The 16,814-nt window shown below is 50.8% G+C and overlaps 1 protein-coding gene across 1 annotated transcript in view; it reads left to right on the forward strand.

The window, feature by feature from the left end:
- The first annotated feature begins 4,139 nt into the window (after window positions 1-4,139).
- The window catches only part of PODXL2 (podocalyxin like 2), a 32,394-nt gene continuing 19,719 nt past the window's right edge, over window positions 4,140-16,814 (forward strand). Inside the window, exons 1-2 of the mRNA XM_048315717.1 lie at window positions 4,140-4,253; window positions 14,488-14,781. Of these exons, the coding sequence (XP_048171674.1) occupies window positions 4,205-4,253; window positions 14,488-14,781 (343 nt within the window). The 5' untranslated portion in view covers window positions 4,140-4,204. The remainder of the gene's footprint in view (window positions 4,254-14,487; window positions 14,782-16,814) is intronic.

A 16,814-nucleotide genomic window follows, 5' to 3' on the forward strand; every position in this document is an offset into this window, starting at 1 on the left:
CTCTGTCCCAAGCAGCCAGCAATCAAGGTAGTGGGAACAGCCCATTTTTTCCTTCTGATCTGAGAATGGGCACAGATCACCTTTTGCTGCCCTGACAAGTGTCAGTGGGCAAAGAAAGAAGGGTTAAATCCTTTTCCTGGTACTAGTGACATCTTGCATTTTCTAACACTGCCAGAGCTTAACATCTGACTGTTTATTTGTTTTGCTTATTATTTACTTTCTTGCTCTGCTGAGCACAGGCAATAGATCACTTTCACCTTTGTAGGTGAACTCAGTTTTGCTGTATTTAGGAGAACAAAACATCTCACCAGCATATTTCCAGTTTCAACACGTTGCTGCTTTTTTCCAGTGGAGTTTCAAAATAAGTTAAATTTCTCTTGAGATTAGACTTTGTGGTTAGTTTCTTTTTAATTGACAAGTCTTAGGCACCAAATTCTTTCCCTTAGCTATCACCTCATTCCTCTACCTCGGTAGTATTTGTTTGCAGGCATCTTGGAACAAAATGTGACCCTTACACTGAAATGGGAAAGCTGGCTGAATTTCCTGAAGGCAAAAGCTGTTACAGTAACTCACAGGGGGAGACAGCAGAAGGATTTTTCAGTTTTGCCAACCTAAAATACACACTTGCTTTCTGATTCTGCCTAACAGACGTAACTGTGAAATTGAACAATTTTGGGGAAGAACAGAAAAGCACAGATAATGGTAATACCAAGAAAAATTTCTGAATAGCTTTGAAGCAGCTATAAAAAAAAGCATTTAGTGCAACTGTAAAGCCTCTTTTACCAGTGCTCTGAACATCGTATGAGAATATATACCAGGTAGGGAGGCTGGAGGGAGATCAAATGAGAAATGACAAGCCTTTGACTATAAAGCTGTCAATGCCTCAGAAGAGAGCCAAGCCAGCTGCACCTATTCCAGGGAGTGTGAAATGGAGATGCAGGGGCTGTGCTGGGTTAAAGTTGGTGCTGCTTTTTAAAGAGAGCTGGCGTTGCCCATCTCTGCTGGCTGTTTTCTGCTCTGCTGGCAGCACTGACCTGGCTGATCGATGTTGCCACTAATTTTATTTAATTTTCTTGCCTAAGATGTATCTTCTCCTTTCATACTCCCCTTTTGTTGCTCAGTCTGAGATTGATGTATAACGTCAAAATAAATCCAGGGAGCGCCATGAGCTTCTGAGATTTGGGAGCTGGATGTGGCAGGGTCAGGAGATCTGAAAGGCTTTTAGTTACCCACTTGTAGTAAGCCACCTGCATGCGAAGACAGCCAAATTACCAGCAACAAAGTGAAAAATGACAAGAGCATTCATTAAATGCCATGCCTGGGCTAGAATCTGAGTGCACTGAAGTGTTTTTATCTCATCTAATGGGTAAGCGACAGCTCGGTAGTTCCTGCTGCATTTCCTGCTTGGTGGGGGCTGGGGGCTGCATTGATTCTGGGATAAAAAGGACTTTCAGAGCCCTGGATGGATGTGGTCTAAAAGAAGCCAAAAGCCAGTACTTTGGTCCGAGCCTGTCAGCTTTGCCTTGCCATGCTGGGGAAGGGGTGCAGCCCAGTCTGTTACCTGCCCTGGTCATACTGGGGGAAGCTGCAGCATCCGAGCAGATGATGGAAGGAAACAGCTGGCAAAAAGAAGCTGGCAATGGCACAAAGGGGTGACGTGTGCCAGTGCCAGTTCTGGTAGGAGCTGTAAAGGTCGGTATTGACAATACCGAGTACCCTCAGGTGGCTGTTTGATTCATTACAGAGTTCAGCAGGCTATGGCACGTTGACACCTTTCTCTAGTTGTTGAAAAAGAGCAAGTTCATGCCAGAAAAAAATACCATCAATTTTTCCTTCAGGAGATTCACTCTTCAAACAACAACAAAAAAAGATCAATTTATTACAGGGAGATAAAGACTCTGGAGTGTTTTTAATGAACATTTATTTGAGGAATAAGAATGTTTGAATTTAAAATCCTGGTCACCTTCAGACCTATGCCCTGCTGTCTCAGTGACATGCTGTACAGGAGAGGCAGAGCACTGGGCACACGGTACAAAGCACTGCAAGCACAAAGACATTTGGTGAGGCCATGACAGTACAGCTGTTTCCTCACTCAGAATTTGCAATGTTGGATTTTAGCGTCCCCTGCCCTTCTGAATGTGTGATGAGAAAATTGTTTTGAAACCAAAGAGAAAGGTTCCCAGCCACTGCTGAGGAAAACTTGAAAATACGAGCTGAGTGCCTAGTGAGAAGGGACCAATATGCTTTCAGGCCCTTTGTTTTGGAGTCATATCATGTTTGCGGTCTTGTGATGCTTGACCAGGTCTCAAATATTTGTCTGGGGATGAACCAAGAATTGCACAGCTTTTCTGAGGGGCCACATGCTGTAGGCCTGCAGGAGGGGGAGTGGGAGTGGGATGGCTGCAGCCCATCCAGCTGGCAAGAGGGGTTGAAGTACAGGGAGCTGGCATGTGTTCCCTCTCAACTGCTGTGATATTACAGGACCTGTTGAGCCTTATTTCTTGGGCACCTGTCTGACAAAGCCCTTGCTTGAGTCATTTACTGTAATGTTGTGCCCTGAGGCCACTAAAGATGTGTTTAATTTGAAATTTAGTGTAATTGGAGCAGTTGGCCTTGTTGCTGTAATAATGATTTTCAGCAGGATATTCAGCATGTTCCTTTGCTGTGCTATCCACCAGAACTGCTCCAAGAGCTACAAACCCAAGAACTGCTGCAATACAGATGTATTTTTTTTTAATAGACACACCAGTTTGCACAGAAGGGCATGAAGAAGGGACATCAGCTGAATTAGTATCAATGTGACAGCCTCAGATGAGGTGGTGACACACCATGGAATGGTTTTCCCAGCAGATGTCGAAGCAGCTGTCCCTGCTAGGGCAGAGGCTCCAACATGGACCCAGCTTCAGAAAGCAGATGCAACACCCCAAGCTTCAGGAGTGATAAAGGAACCAACAAGAAGAGATGCTCTGCTGGACCTCGTACTAAGCAGCAATGAGAGGCTCGTTGGGGTTGTGAAGGTCAAAGGCAGCTTTGGCTGCAGTGACTATGAGATGGTGGAGTTTAGGATTCCAACACAAAACTGGGAAGAGCTGCATATCTTTATTTGGCTGATAAACCAGAAATACAAGCTTCCATCCAGAGGGACCAAGACAGGCTGGAGAAATGGGCTGACAGGAACCTCCTTTCAAAGGGCTGCACCTGGGGAGGAACAATCTCATGCACCAGTATATGCTGGGGCCCCCAGCTGGGAACCAGTTTGGCAGGAAACGACCTGGACGTTATGGAAATACCAAATAAAATGTGAACCAGCGATGTGCCTTTGCCACAAAGGTACTGATGGTACCCAGTGACAGGGTCAAAGGCAATGGGCACAAACCAAAACACTGGAGGTTCCTTCTGAACACCAGGAAACACATTTTTACTGTGAGGGTGACTGAGCAGTGGCACAGGTTGCCCAGAGGTGTGAGGTCTCCAATCTCGGGGATACGCAGAAGACATCCCGTCATGGTCCTAGGAAACTGGCTGTAGGTGTCCCACCTGAGCAGGGGCTTGGACCAGATGGCCTCCAGACGTGGGGAAATTAATTTGCCCAGCGGGAGAAGTTTTTCCAGCTGATGAAGTGAGGTGGGAGCTGAGGAGCGAGGGAGAAGCGGTGGCCCCGTGAGCCGTGGGCAGCTAAAGAGAGGTCAGCAGGCGGATGCGGAGGGTCTCTGGTTTGGGGGCCGTCGCTGCCGGCCCCGGTGTTGCGGCTGACAGGGAGCTGCCCTCCCGGGGGCTCTGCCCTTGCCTCCGGCGCATCCCCGCTGCCCGCGGCCGGGACTGATCACCCGCGCCCGGCGCAAGCAGCCACGCCGCCGGCACTCGTTGTGGGCACCGGGGGCGGCGTGCGGGGCCCTGCGGGCCGGGGGGCTCCGGCCCGGGGGGCGGCGGCTCCGCAGCCAGAAATTAGGAACAAACGCAGGGCTGCGCTCCGCCCCTGCCCCGCCGCTCCGTCCGCGCAGCCGGCGGGCAGTGCGGACCCCCCCGCCCGTTCCCCGCCCCCGGAGCGGCGGCAGCGGCGGCGGGAGGAGGCGGCGCCGGGCGGCGGGATGCGGTGCGGGGCCGGGCGGCGGGCGGGCGCGGCGGCGAGGGGCAGAGCCCGGCGGGCGGCGGGGCGGCCCCGCTCCCCGTGAAGAGGCGGCGCGGCAGGGCAGCGGCCGCCGCCATGCAGCCCTTGCACCGGGCCCCGGCGTTGCTGCTGCTTCTGGCCGCCGGTGAGTGAGGCTGCCGAGGCGGGGGTCGCCGCCATCCCTACGGGCCGGGGTGGGACCCCCCGCGGCGGGCTGGGCGGCGGGTGGGTGTCGATCCCCTCCGCGGGCACCGGGACCCCCGGCGGGAGCCGGGTCTGCTCATCCCCCCGCCCCGGGGAACAGCGGTCCACCATGGGTCCGGGGCACCGGGACCTGCGCAGCAGGCAGGTCTCCATCACCCCACTGTTCCCCGCAGGCACCACAGAGCCCGGGGACCGCGACTTGAGCCGGCTCCCAGTCTCCGACCCCGGAGCTCTCCCTGTGTGCCGGGCACTGCCCCCCACCCGGGCATCAGAGCCCCCTGGGGCAGCCGGTGTGTGCCGCGGGACCCCCGGGCGTTGACAGGGCCCCCCGCGTTCCCGGCATGGCGGGCTGCGTGCACGTGGGTTACACCCCGCGGGGACGGGAGCTCCCCCGGCTCTCCTGCCCCGGAGATGGGGCACCGGCGCGGGACCCCTGGGGACCCCGCACGCCGTGGGGCACCGGCAGCGGGGGGTGGGTGGTCATGGCCCGGCCCGGCCCGGCCCGGCCGGGGTAGCCTCGGCTGCGGCAGCGCTGCCCCAGACCGCCCGGCCGGGTATCGATGGCTTCGTCTGGCGTCGTGGTGATTTTGCGAACTACCGCGAAACTGATACAAAGAACGGAACAACCACAAATTGCTCCGCGTTTCTCCAAGAGCCTCCTCTTGAAATTTGGAGGAGAGGTAGGCTGCCAGGGAAAGGCAATTAAGTGCAGGAATAATTATATTTGGAATAGTTATGAAGGCTCTGCTTCTATTTTTAAATAGTCTGGGGAAATTTCCCAACAAAGGGATCCCCCAAAGACCCGTGAGGCTGAGATTGTTCTCTTCCTCCCTAATCCATCCCTTTGTACGGAAATCTGGTTATTGTGGAACAGGAGTTCTGAACGGGGACATGTGAAGTGTGGGGGAGTCTTTGTCTTGAGTCATTCTGGCAGGGAGGGAAGGGCTGACTTACCAACCAGTCACTGTCTTCCAGCAAGACCGAGCTGTGATACAGTGACATCCAGTCCCCTGGCACATCTCTCCTATTACCCCAATCTCCTGAAAACGTTCATGGGGAAATGTGTCATCTGTGGAGACACTCTGTCCATGGGCTGTGAGTCTCTGTCATCTGGGGCTCCCTAAAGAGAAGACATAAAGCCTTTTAGGTTTGCAAACAATAGTGAGCTTAAAGAGCAAAATGGATCTGAAAACCTGTTGGGGTTTTGTGCCAATACTCTGTGGCACAGAAGCAGTAAGTCTTTCCAGAGCTGAGCAGGGAGCCAGTTCTGTGGCTTCCTCCAGTCAGGTTGTCGACATTAAGGGAAAACCTTGGGCACAGCTGGCAAAGGTTCTTCAGCCACATCTCAGCAGGAAACCCCTGTCCCCAAATTCAGCCAAACCTCTGCCTCCTCCAGAGAAGAGTGTAAGATGTGAGGGGGGGAGCTAACACATTCCCACCCTGCCAATCTGCCAGCAAGGGTTGGCCCCATCCCCATAGCTTGAAAGCTACATTTGCTCTGCACAGGAAGATGGACCTCATGGTGGTTTTAAAATGTGGCAGCCAAAAGGACCACCGCTGGTACTGCTGTGCTGAGGGGAGGATACGCTTCCTATTCTGATGAGGCTGCTAGAAACTTTCTAGTACTGTTGTCCAGCTGGTGGTGATACGGAGGATTTGGGTCCTTGGCTTTCCCTGTGATCCTCTCTGCTGCCCTAGCAGGGAGAGGCATAGGGGTGGGAGGTGAGGAGCAGCTCCGAGGGACAGCTCAGTTCCTAGCCCAGTGAAATTTGTAATCCTAGTGGGCTGTGGCAGCACTGTGGGGCTGGACTCAGCTGGCCAGGCATCCCCAGCCAACTGGGCTCCTGCCTAGATGGGAGGACAGAAGTGGAGATGCAGACTGCTGGGAATTTGTACATCAGGCTCTGTTCGGTTCACCGAGCTTTGCTCGGTGGTTCAGGATCAGTTCCAGTCTGAAATAATTCAGTGCACTCTGGCCTCACTTCTCCAGTCCCACAGGACAGCAATAGTTAATATCTGAGAAAGAACTGGATTGACTGTGTGTGGTTCCCCACATGTTTCCCTGGACTGGGAGCCTCCACAGACCTGCAGGATGTGCTGAAATGGGGCATGTGCCTCATCAAGGTCCCATCAGACCACCAGGCAGCACAAATCTGTTGGCAGAGTGTGGAAACATCTCTCCAGGCTCTAGGGTATCTGAGCCCCTTTGGTCTTGCAAGTAGAAAAATGCTGCAGGGAGGGAAGGAGGGAATTGGTCTCCTTCCTCTTTTTGTCTCCCCAGGTGCTTGTCTGCATGTGGGCTATTTAAGGTTTTTTTTCTCTTTCTGCCTGCTTAGAAGATGTCTTGTTAGCATTGTGTGAACAAGCCAGAGATGAGTGAATATAGATCAGGATGAATGAAAATTCCCTGTTGTCTGTTTTTTCTTGGCCGCCTCGCTGCCATAAGGAAATGTTCATTTAATTGTAGGCATCAGGGGTAGAAATAACTACATTAAGCCCTCAAGGGGAAGCTGCTGGCGATGAGCTGGAGATCAGAGTGCACAGAAGTTTTCCCACTCACTCTGCATGGAAGAAGCTCCGGCATTTTATGGGTACGTGGGTGAGCAGCAGAAGCACTGACAGCCCCGCTGCAGGGCTGGGGCAGAGGGGCTGGAAGAAGGTGCATCATGGCTTGCAGCTGGTGCTTGGGTGAACTGACTCCTCGTTCTTGCTGGCTATTTGTCGAAACCAGGGCACTACTGAAACACGTAATCCCAAAAGAATGGAGAGAGGCTATTTGTCAGCCACACGAGCGCAGCCTGCACCGAGGCCAAGCAAACACATGTATTGGTTTGTTCAGAGGGCCAGGGATGCTGGCAAGGAAGATACACCCTGCTGGGGCTCAGATCAGCCCCCCCACTGTCCCAGTGCCTGGTGAAGCCCTGTTGTGGTTACCAGGCTTTGGATGTACATTCTTGGTTGGGATTAATTTGTTAGTGTTGGGAAACCACCTTTGCAGCCCTCCCTCTATATGCCAACTGCAACCATGGCTCTTCTTGTCCTGCCTGGTGTTGTGAAGGTAGTCAGAACCCATATATGTGCCCTGGGACCACTAAACCTTTGCATGAGCTTTTTTTACCTAGGATGCATGAGGCTGTTTGGAGAGCGGAGCATCTTGGAGGTGCGGTGTGTGGCAGGATGGTTGTCATTGCTCTGCTGCAGGGGCTGGAGTAGAGTGTAACCATTTTGTGCTCAGTGTTGTGCCAGGAGTTTTAAAGACCTTTTGAGGTGTAAAGGTTTCAGTTACATTTCAATAGGCAACCGTGTCTCAAGGGAAGTCACTCAGGCACCTGAGGTAGTGCTTGCTCTGCCCGGGCAGGAAGCCCTTGCAGAAGAAGCAGCCACAAGCCTTTATTTAGTGTGGTGGAAATCAGGCTGAGCACTGTGGGGTACGGAGTCCAGGCTGGGGCAGAGTGAGAAGAGGAAGCACAGGCCTGGTGAGACAGATGAAATGCTTTGGGCCTATGAGAGGGCAAAGAAGTCTGTGGGCTGTGGTTTTTCTCTTAGATCAGTGGCTTTCATCCTGTGGTCTGTTAACCCCTGGGGGCCCATGAGCTGTTTGAAGAGGCCTATAAAAGGTGACTGAAGAAAGAAAATTCACTTCTGCTGTGTAGAACTGTCTACCCAATGCTGTTTCCCATGGAGCTGCGTCTCCCCTGGCCCCAAGCTGGGAGCTGCCATTGTCGATAGCGAGAATCGTGGAGGAGAGCAGACGTTGCAGCAGCAGAGGAGGGAGGTGTGAAGGCTACGAGACAATCTGGGGAGGGAGTGAAGGCAAACAGTCTGGGGAGACTGAAACCAAGTGAGATTGTGAGTCCTGCCATGAATGGTTGGGCGGAGGGGGGAGGACAGGCAGGCTTGTTGAAGGGTCTGTGACCTGCTTGCATGGAGTCTCCTGTGTGCAAATGGAGGGAGGTGTTTAGAGCAGTCCTGATGTTACAGATCCTCAGGACAGCAGACCTGACTCATTTTGGTGCTGGGGATGAGGATGCCCAGCACTCCTGGACATCAGGCCCCAGTGCTGCCTAAGGGCACATCTGCAATTACCTGCAAAAGCAGGTGCATCCCCTGGCAGTGCCTTGCTGTTTCCCATGGATATACCTGGGCCTGCGTGCTGGGGATGTTCTCTGCTGAAATGCCAAGGGAGCAGATGTTGGCCGTTCTTTGCGAGGTAGTGCCCACTCAGTACGTGCAGGCACGCACTCCCTGCAGCTGGGTGTTGGAGCTCTCATTATGCTTGCTGTAAGGAGCTGTAAAAGCTTAAAGATGCTGGCACAACATCCCTCTAAAGAGCTGTCCCATTGCAAGGGCTTCTTCCCTTGTGTCTTGACCCTCGTGTTGGTGTAGGTTGGTACGTATGTGCTCCCTGCAGACCCAGTGCTTTTTCTATTGCTTTCTAAAATGTACTGGAGCCACAGGAAGGGGGATGGTTTTAGAGGGACGCTCAGTAAGGGACCTGGTTGCTGGCAGTACCAGAGGAGGATGGCAGTCTGATCTTGTTTTCTGAAGCCCTAATTGGAAATGATCTCGGAGATTAGGGCCATGGCTGGGTGTGTAAGTAGTCTAGGGGAGAGCAGCCTTAAGGCTGTGTGGAGCTGGAATGGGAGAGGTCTCTTAGGTGGAGTGTCTCAGAACAGGTATGATCTGTAACTCTGAATGAGCACCAAAAGAACTTGGTTTGATACACAGTCATCCCATATGCTTCCCTGTGCAAGCTGCTGAGGGTTTGGAGTGCACAGGCTCCAGGTGACTGTGTGGGAATCAGCTTGGACATCCCTCAGTCAAACAACATTTCTTTCTCTTCCTCCACTGGCCATGGTTGGGATCCTTTTTTGTTATTTAAATTACCCTACATTTTGCTATGTTCTGGAAGTGGTTTGTGCCGTTGGCCGTTCTGCCCTGGGGCCTCTCTCCTCTCTGCCCTTGGGCCTTGCTCCCCGGCCTTTCCAGGCACGGTGGTCTGGGGGAGGGAATATCCCTGGCAGATGCTTCCCTCATCTGGTCATTGTGTTTCTGTCCTAACTGATTATCAGTAAATGACCCATTCCTGACCCAGCTCTCCTAGGAAATAACATTGTTGGGTAGCTCCTGGGTGTGGGGTGGGCTTGAAAGGAAGGTCAACGGTAGCAGGGCCAGATGGACATTCTTGTGGCTGCTGTGTTGGCAATACCAAGATGCTCTGACCTCCCTCCGTGGTACCCATTGTACAAGTGTGCTTGGATGGGGAGTGCAGGCTCTGCTAGTTGGTGGTGACAGACAGGTACGTCAGGGTGTGCTCCAGGCAAATGTTCTTCCTCTCAGCAGGCTGATCCTGCCTCATGTTCTTCCTCTCAGCAGGCTGATCCTGCCTCCGTGGCACTGTGGTGTAGCCACAACACTCAGGAAGGAGAGGTAAAACCAACCTTCTGTTGGGTAAACTGAAGAGCACTCCAGCCCCTCTATAGATCAAGTCAATGTGATGACATCTTAAGGGATGATTGCATGTTTCCTTGGAGAGAAATTGAGGTTTGCTTGTTATTAATTAAAAAGCAAAAAAATTTTAAAGGCTGACAGTCACAGCCAGATTCCATTTCATCTCCCCAAATCTCTCTTCTCATTTCAGCTGGACACAGAAATTACTTATTTCCTCTTTCACTTCCAGTCCTGTTCAATAGGCCACTTGGGAGCTTTTAAACAGCTGCCCTGTCCCACGGAGAGGTGACTTGCTTTGTGGCAAAGGCATGAAGTGATTCTTGGTCAGCTAACGTGGAAAATACTATGGGGTTCTTTTAGAATTATTTAGAATTGTGAAAATGCTCTAATTCACAGCACTTTGTGAGAAAGATGGCAGATATTCTTTCTTCAGATTTTTTTTTCCCCACTGTTGAGTGGAACTCCCCCATCTCCTTGTCTGGGGCTGTTATGCTGAATCCTCTGCTGAGCTGAACAGAACAAGCTTTGCCACTTTGACTTAGAACTGTTTTCTGAGGGGTCAGTGAGGTCAGCACTAGCAAACTCGTTTCATCTGTATCCTCCTGGCTGGCTTTTTTTCAGTGGCCTCAGAAAGGTAACACTGCAGCATTATTCCCTGCTGTAGGAATCGCCCCATTTTGCTCCTTATAGAGGTGAAACATCTTTTGCATTGTCTCCACACGTCAGCTCTGTGGGTGCTGGCAGCAGGACAGCACCCAGCCAGCGCGGGCACTCCCATCCTGGTTTTGGTGCTCTCCGCCTTTGTTCCCTCTCCCCCTCCACCTACCTCTCCCACTTTCTCTCCTTTCTTGCCGCTCCTCTGTCTGCTCTGGGAGGGTTTTTCCTCCCGTGCTCACAGCCCTGCTGTTTCCCCGAAGGCTGGCTGCCCTCTTTAGCATGCAGAGCCTCATCTCCTCCAGGTTACGCAGAGGTGCCGCAAAAATAGAAATGAGAGACAAACGCCCCATTGAAGCAGCTGGTGAGCCCTGGCTCCGTTCCCTGCTCCCTCCCATCTACAGTTGCAGGGCTTTATTCATTTGTTTCTTTATTCCTATCACTTGATCTGCCTTTTAGAATACAAAATCGGGAGACTGATGGCTGATAGAAGTTGTTTAATCCCTGTTTCCCATCCCAGGAGGAAAATGGCCTGCAACTGTGGTCTTGGGCATTAGATTTCCTCTCTCAGCTGTGCTCCCCTGCCTCCCAGCTCAGCTCATGCTTTGATTCTTTCTTTGCCTTAGAGTTGACAGCTGCATGGAGCTCCTTTATGAGAGGCTTGAAAGAGAGGGGGAGGATGGCAAGTCTTGGGTCTGCTTTTTGGCACCCCAAGCCTTTGAGTTTTTGCTGCTGGTGCAGAAGGTATGAATGAAGTGGTGTCAGGATGGTGTCTGGAGAGGTACTGGTGTGGTGGTGCTGTTAGCTCTGGGGTATTTGGGCTGTGCTGGAACAGAGGGTTCTCCCAGACCAGTCTCTGCATCCTGTGCCTGTAGATCAGGCCCCAAGGTGTTACTCACATCCGCCCCAGGAGACACCTGTCTTGATCAGGCTGTGCATGACTCATTCTTAGGGATGAGGTGGTGTAGTTTTATCATGGGCTGAGGACAGCGCAGCATCCCGGTAAACCAGATAATGCAGCTTAAGGGGTTTTAACTGGGTAAACACTTCAGAGTTAAAGGAGGGTAAACAAACTCCCAGCATCCGAGCTTCCCACATGGATGGAAATAGCTCTCTGGATTACCAGGTTCACCTGCCATGAGATGTCTGTTGTAGAAGTGGTGGGATGGGCTGTGGCTGAGCTCTGGAGTCAGCCCAAACAGGGTGCAGCTGATGGAAACAGAGGTTTGAGGCAGTGTAGGTGCTGGCACAGAAGTACATTTTGAGGCTTTGCCCTGCTGCTGGGGAGACCCAGGATGTGTTTTGTAGTGTGCCACATCAGCCATTTCTCTGCTAATGGGAGTCAGGGGAAACTGAGGCATTGGGGTGGATAAGGAGCTTGCTCAGGATCCAGGCAGTCAGTTGCAGTCACATATAAACCAAATATTCCATGTGGCCTTGGACCTGCCATGGTCTCTCCCTATTCTTCTGCTCTCCTTTGCTGGATAACTTGGAGAATATGTTTCTTTTCTCCTTGTTGCTGCTCTCTGTCATGTTTGCTTAAGCTGTAAGCTCCTCAAGATGAGTGCTCTCTCTGGTGGGCTGCTCAGTGATGCAGGTGTTGTCTGTCAGCTGGGGAAGCTCGCATTCAAACCTGCTGAGCACCCCTGGGTCAGCACGGGGCTGGCCTGGCCAGGTCTTCCCAGGTCCGTGCTCATGCACAAGGGATGTGTGAGTTCTCAATTCCAGCTGTGGACTTCACTGTTTGTCCATGGCCTGAGAACTAGCACATCTCTAGAGATGCCCTGAGGTGCTTGGTTGGCTCTGTGATGCTGTAGCAGCTTCCTTCCTTTTTGATAATCTGCCTCGTTTGCCATTCCCTTTTTGTTGCAGCTCAGGCCTCAGCTGATCTTGCCTTGGATCAATAGGGCAAAAATAAACAAGATTGAGAAGTGCTGAAGCCTGGCCCAAGTGTGTATGGGAAAGGGTAACCAATATTGGATTTTGCTGAGTTCAGAGAATAGTGGAGGAAGGTGGAGAGAGTCAGAGCAGGCAGAAGACTTAAGAAATGCATTTCTGGCTTCTAGCATCTCCAGGACAGGTTTGGTAATCAGTCTGTCAGGTGAGCAGTGACTCCCAAACTTCCTGTGCCAACAAGCCAATGTTGTCAATGAATGCACCAGGGCCAACCCATCTGCCACTGCCCCATAGCTCATCTTAGCACATGCCCTGGTTTGGATTTGTGCTTCTGGGATGTGGAGTTGTAGGGCACAGTGGTGGGAAGCAACATTGGGAGGTTGCCTCTTCTGTGCCCTTGCCCGAAGGCAGTTCAGCTCTGCTTAAATCATTTCAGGCCATGTGTATCCAGATCTGTGTGCAGCACCCAGGTGATGTCTCAGCAGTGCTTTGGAAAATCTCTGTTTCTAATGCTTCACGGCTCTGCAAGGATTTTCACATCTGCATTCCAGTGGTATCTCAGAGCTGTTTCTTTCCTCTTAAGACATTTCTAATGGATGTTTTCCTATCTTGTATCAGAAATGTTTTGTGCTAGTTCTCAAGGGGGCAACTTACCACTTTATGCTATTTCTTTTCATAATATTTCTGTTATTCCCATTCTCAAGATTACCTAGCTGTACCTACAGTTTTTCTGTGTAGTGAGGATGTCTCCTCGCTTTGTGTCCTTGGCTAATTTCATTATCATGTTCCTACTTTTTGTTCCAAGGTCATTTATGAAAATGTGATAGAACAGCAGATCCAAGGACAAACCTTGAGGAACTCCACTAGTAGCCTCCCTCCAGCACAAGCCTCTGTCATTTTTTGTGTAGCCAATGCCTTACACTTCTCCTGCTAATAGGTGTCTTTTCTTGTGTCTCTTGTAATTCTGCATGAGGCACTGTATCAGATATTTGACTGAAGTCCAGATGGATTAGAGCTGCTGCATTTCTGTTGTCTAGAAAATCAGTTATCAAAGAAAAATACCAAATTAGTCTTCATTTCAGCTTATTCAATTAGTTCAGTTCAGTGACTAGTTCATTAACAATTGAGAAACTGAGTCTGAGCTGAGAAAGCAAGAAAATTTGTCCTTTTTTCCTTCTAATTATGAATAAAAATCAGCTGTGAGAGGATGAGATCTTCTAGTTTTGATGTGCTGAATAATAGAGGGCTGCAAAGCAAATGGTTCAGTTCACCCAAATTAGTTACTTTGCTTGCTTAACAAAACTGTTTTAAATGTAAAACAGCTTTTGGTAATTTTACTTTTTCCGTATGCCTCCATATTTATAATGGTATTTATCGGCTGAATAAAGCCAAGTTCCAGGTGCTGTTTTCTTGCATTTTGATTGAAGTTCAATATGCATGTGAATGTACCTTGACACAAATCACAATTAAAGTCTCATCTAGGAATCAAGAAGTGTCATTCAATCCTTCTAATAGTTAAAATGGCAATAATAAGAGTATAATGTTGAAAGAAAAGTGCAAAATGCAGCTTGCTTCCCTGCTTAGTGTTGGGTAGATGTTTGCTGTTGTCACAATATAATTCTTGCCTGTAACAGTCAGCCCTTCCTTATGAAGACCAACAATGTGAGTGCGTTGAAGTTCAAACAAAAAAAATAGATTTTTACCCTACAGATTTAAAACATGATCAATACTGGTTGTAAATAATATTGGTTTGAATCAGTCCAGCTGAATATAATATAGCTGCAGATCAGGACAGTCTGATAGAAACTGTCACTGTTTTTACAAGGCCAGAGTTTCATGGCTGAAGAATAAGACATTCCACCTCCCCTCCAGGGTGGGTGATTAACAAGGCACCCCATCCTTTAAAGAGGCAAAAACACCTCAGAGAGGGTGAATCATCACCCCAGAAAGAGAGGTCCCCCAGGCTGGGTGATTGCTTGGTACAGACTCCTCCTGGATGTGAATGCTCCTCTGCATGCTTGTGGATGTTTCCCAGAATACTGTAATTTTCCTTATCAGCTGAGAGCACAGCCCATCTTCGGGGCAGGTTGGTTAGGCAGGAGCAGGCTTCAAGGGGAAGACAAGCCAGTGGGTGTCATTCCTCTCTCTGATGTGTGTTTACTGTCATTATACAGGGACCTTGTGCCTCTGCCTTGCCTCCTCAGAGGACCCAACTACCGATGGCCTCACATCAACTTCCCTGCTGGAATTTGCTATGATGTCCCACTTGGAGGCCATGAATTCCCACGAGCAAACCAGCCCGGAGGCTGCAGAGCCGGACCTTGCCCCTGGCTCTCTGCATGCTGCTCCAGGGTCGGGCTTTGCCAGCGAGGAGAATGAGGAGTCCAAGATCTTGCAGCCCCCACAGTACTTCTGGGAAGATGGGGGAGAGCTCAATGACTCCAGCCTGGACTTGGGACCAGCAACAGGTAAGATATTTTTACCCCATTCTTCCTCTCCAATCTGCAGGGACTCTGGGGAAGTGGAAGGATGCAGGGGTCTATCTTCCTGCTTTGACACAACTCACTAAGAGGGCCTGAGATTAAACGTCAGCTCTATTTTCTCACCTCAGTGCCTGATGTGTCCCCAGTGAATCGTGAGCAAGCACAAGCTTTAGAAACCAAGTTACAGTTGAGCTTTTATTCCTGAGCTGCTATGAGCTGGGAAAAGCATTGCCTCCATCTAGTTTCCCATTGCCTCACGCCCTCCTTTCACCTTCCCCCTTTTATGCTCTCTTCTCTCTTGCTTTTTTTCTGTTGCTGTCTATTAAGCACAACTTTAGGGTCTCAAGAGTCCAACCGAGATCAAGGCTATCTTAGGGTTTGGGTCAGAGCTGGGTTCCCTGGATCAAATTCTGGATTCCTCCCTCTGTGGCTTCAGTGGGGATTTGGTCCAAGAGAAGACAGCAGGTTTTGTCCCTTGGGCAGCTGTCCTGTTGCCTACCCTGTCCTGCTACTTCCTGAGAAGTCATGACCAAAATGGGTTTCATTGGCGTTTGAGCTCGCTTTCCTCTGTGGAGTGTTTTTGTGAGAACACTGAGTCCCCTCAGTAGTCTCTCCCCAAGCCCCTCACTGGCTTTGAGATGCCTGCAGGGAGAGGGATGGGAGGAAGGAGGAGGTACATTGCAGGGTTTCCAGTAGCTTAGGAGACTATTTCACATGCTCCTGCTCTTAAGTGTCTTGTGGGGCATGTATTAAGTGTTACCCAAGGACCAGGCTTCAGCCTTATCCCTCCTCCCTTATCCAGTATCACTCTCAGCAGGTCTGACTGAGGTCTGCAGTTAGAAAGCACAAGTCCCGTTTTATCCCCGCTCCTGTTTCTGTGACCTTAAAAAACACCTGTGCTCACACAGGGTTGAGAGCTGCAGCAGAGCCATGGCTTGGGTTGCCCACTGAGGCACAGTGCACGCTCTGTGGGGCAAGGGCCATCCCAGCTTAGGTCTCCGAAGCCCTTTGCTCACTGGCGGTGCTGCTACAGGTGTCTGGCCGTGCTCTCGCTGCCCTGGGGCGCTCGCAGGCGTGGCCGTGGGGCAGCGGGGCAGCGATGCTGGGGCGGGCGGATGGTGCCGCATCCCTGGGCCGTGCTCTGGCTCAGCCGCTCTCGGCTCCGGCAGCGCTCAGCGGCGCTTTTCTTGGTGTGCCAGCAGGCACCTGCATGTCCTCACAGATCTGGACGTGACTTGGAGAGCAGCGTGTGCTTGTGCATTGAGAGCGAGATGACTGGGTACCGAACCCAGCCTTGCCTCCTGCACGTGTCTCGCCCCATTTGCATGCAGAACACGCTGCTCTCTCCTTCCGTTCTCGCCTGCAGTACTTTCCTCCAGGAACAGATGTGCTCTTTCAGCTGTCCTTTATGCGTACCCTGCCCTATCCGCTGCCCAGCTAACCGCTGCTCTGCTTCCAAGTGCTGTTTCTTCCCCTGACCACTGCTGTGTCCAGAGCTCATGTCTCAATGGCATTTCAGAACCTTGGTTAATAGAACAGTTTGAATTATTCAAGAGCTGGGAGTGCATTTCTACTTAAAATTTAATTAGAAACCTGCCGTGTGTCATTTTACAAAAAAGGATATCGTAATAGCATCCCTAAATTGGGCAGTCTTCTCCTGTCATGCAAAGCCTCTGTATGAGAGATGCACACAACCAGTGGAACTTACATGCTGCATGTGTGACAGATGCCATGTGATACGTTGTGGAACTGTGTGATGACATCTGTTAGGTTATTTTCAATGTATAAACCCATTAAACAGTTTTAAACAGCTGCTGTTTAAGGAAAAAAAAGTTTATGGTGTAAGTTTTCCTTATGTGAGATTTCGTTCAGTGAAGTGTAGCCCAGCATAGTTGGTAGCTCTGTCCCAGGCACACACACTGGAAACGCTGCATCAGTCAAGGCACACAACAGGACTGTTGTACTCCTAGAGAGAGAAAATTACCTGCTGTGAAAGGAGATCTGTGCTGGCTTCTTAC

Source organism: Corvus hawaiiensis, chromosome 11, assembly GCF_020740725.1.
Source record: "Corvus hawaiiensis isolate bCorHaw1 chromosome 11, bCorHaw1.pri.cur, whole genome shotgun sequence".
NCBI lineage: Eukaryota > Metazoa > Chordata > Aves > Passeriformes > Corvidae > Corvus > Corvus hawaiiensis.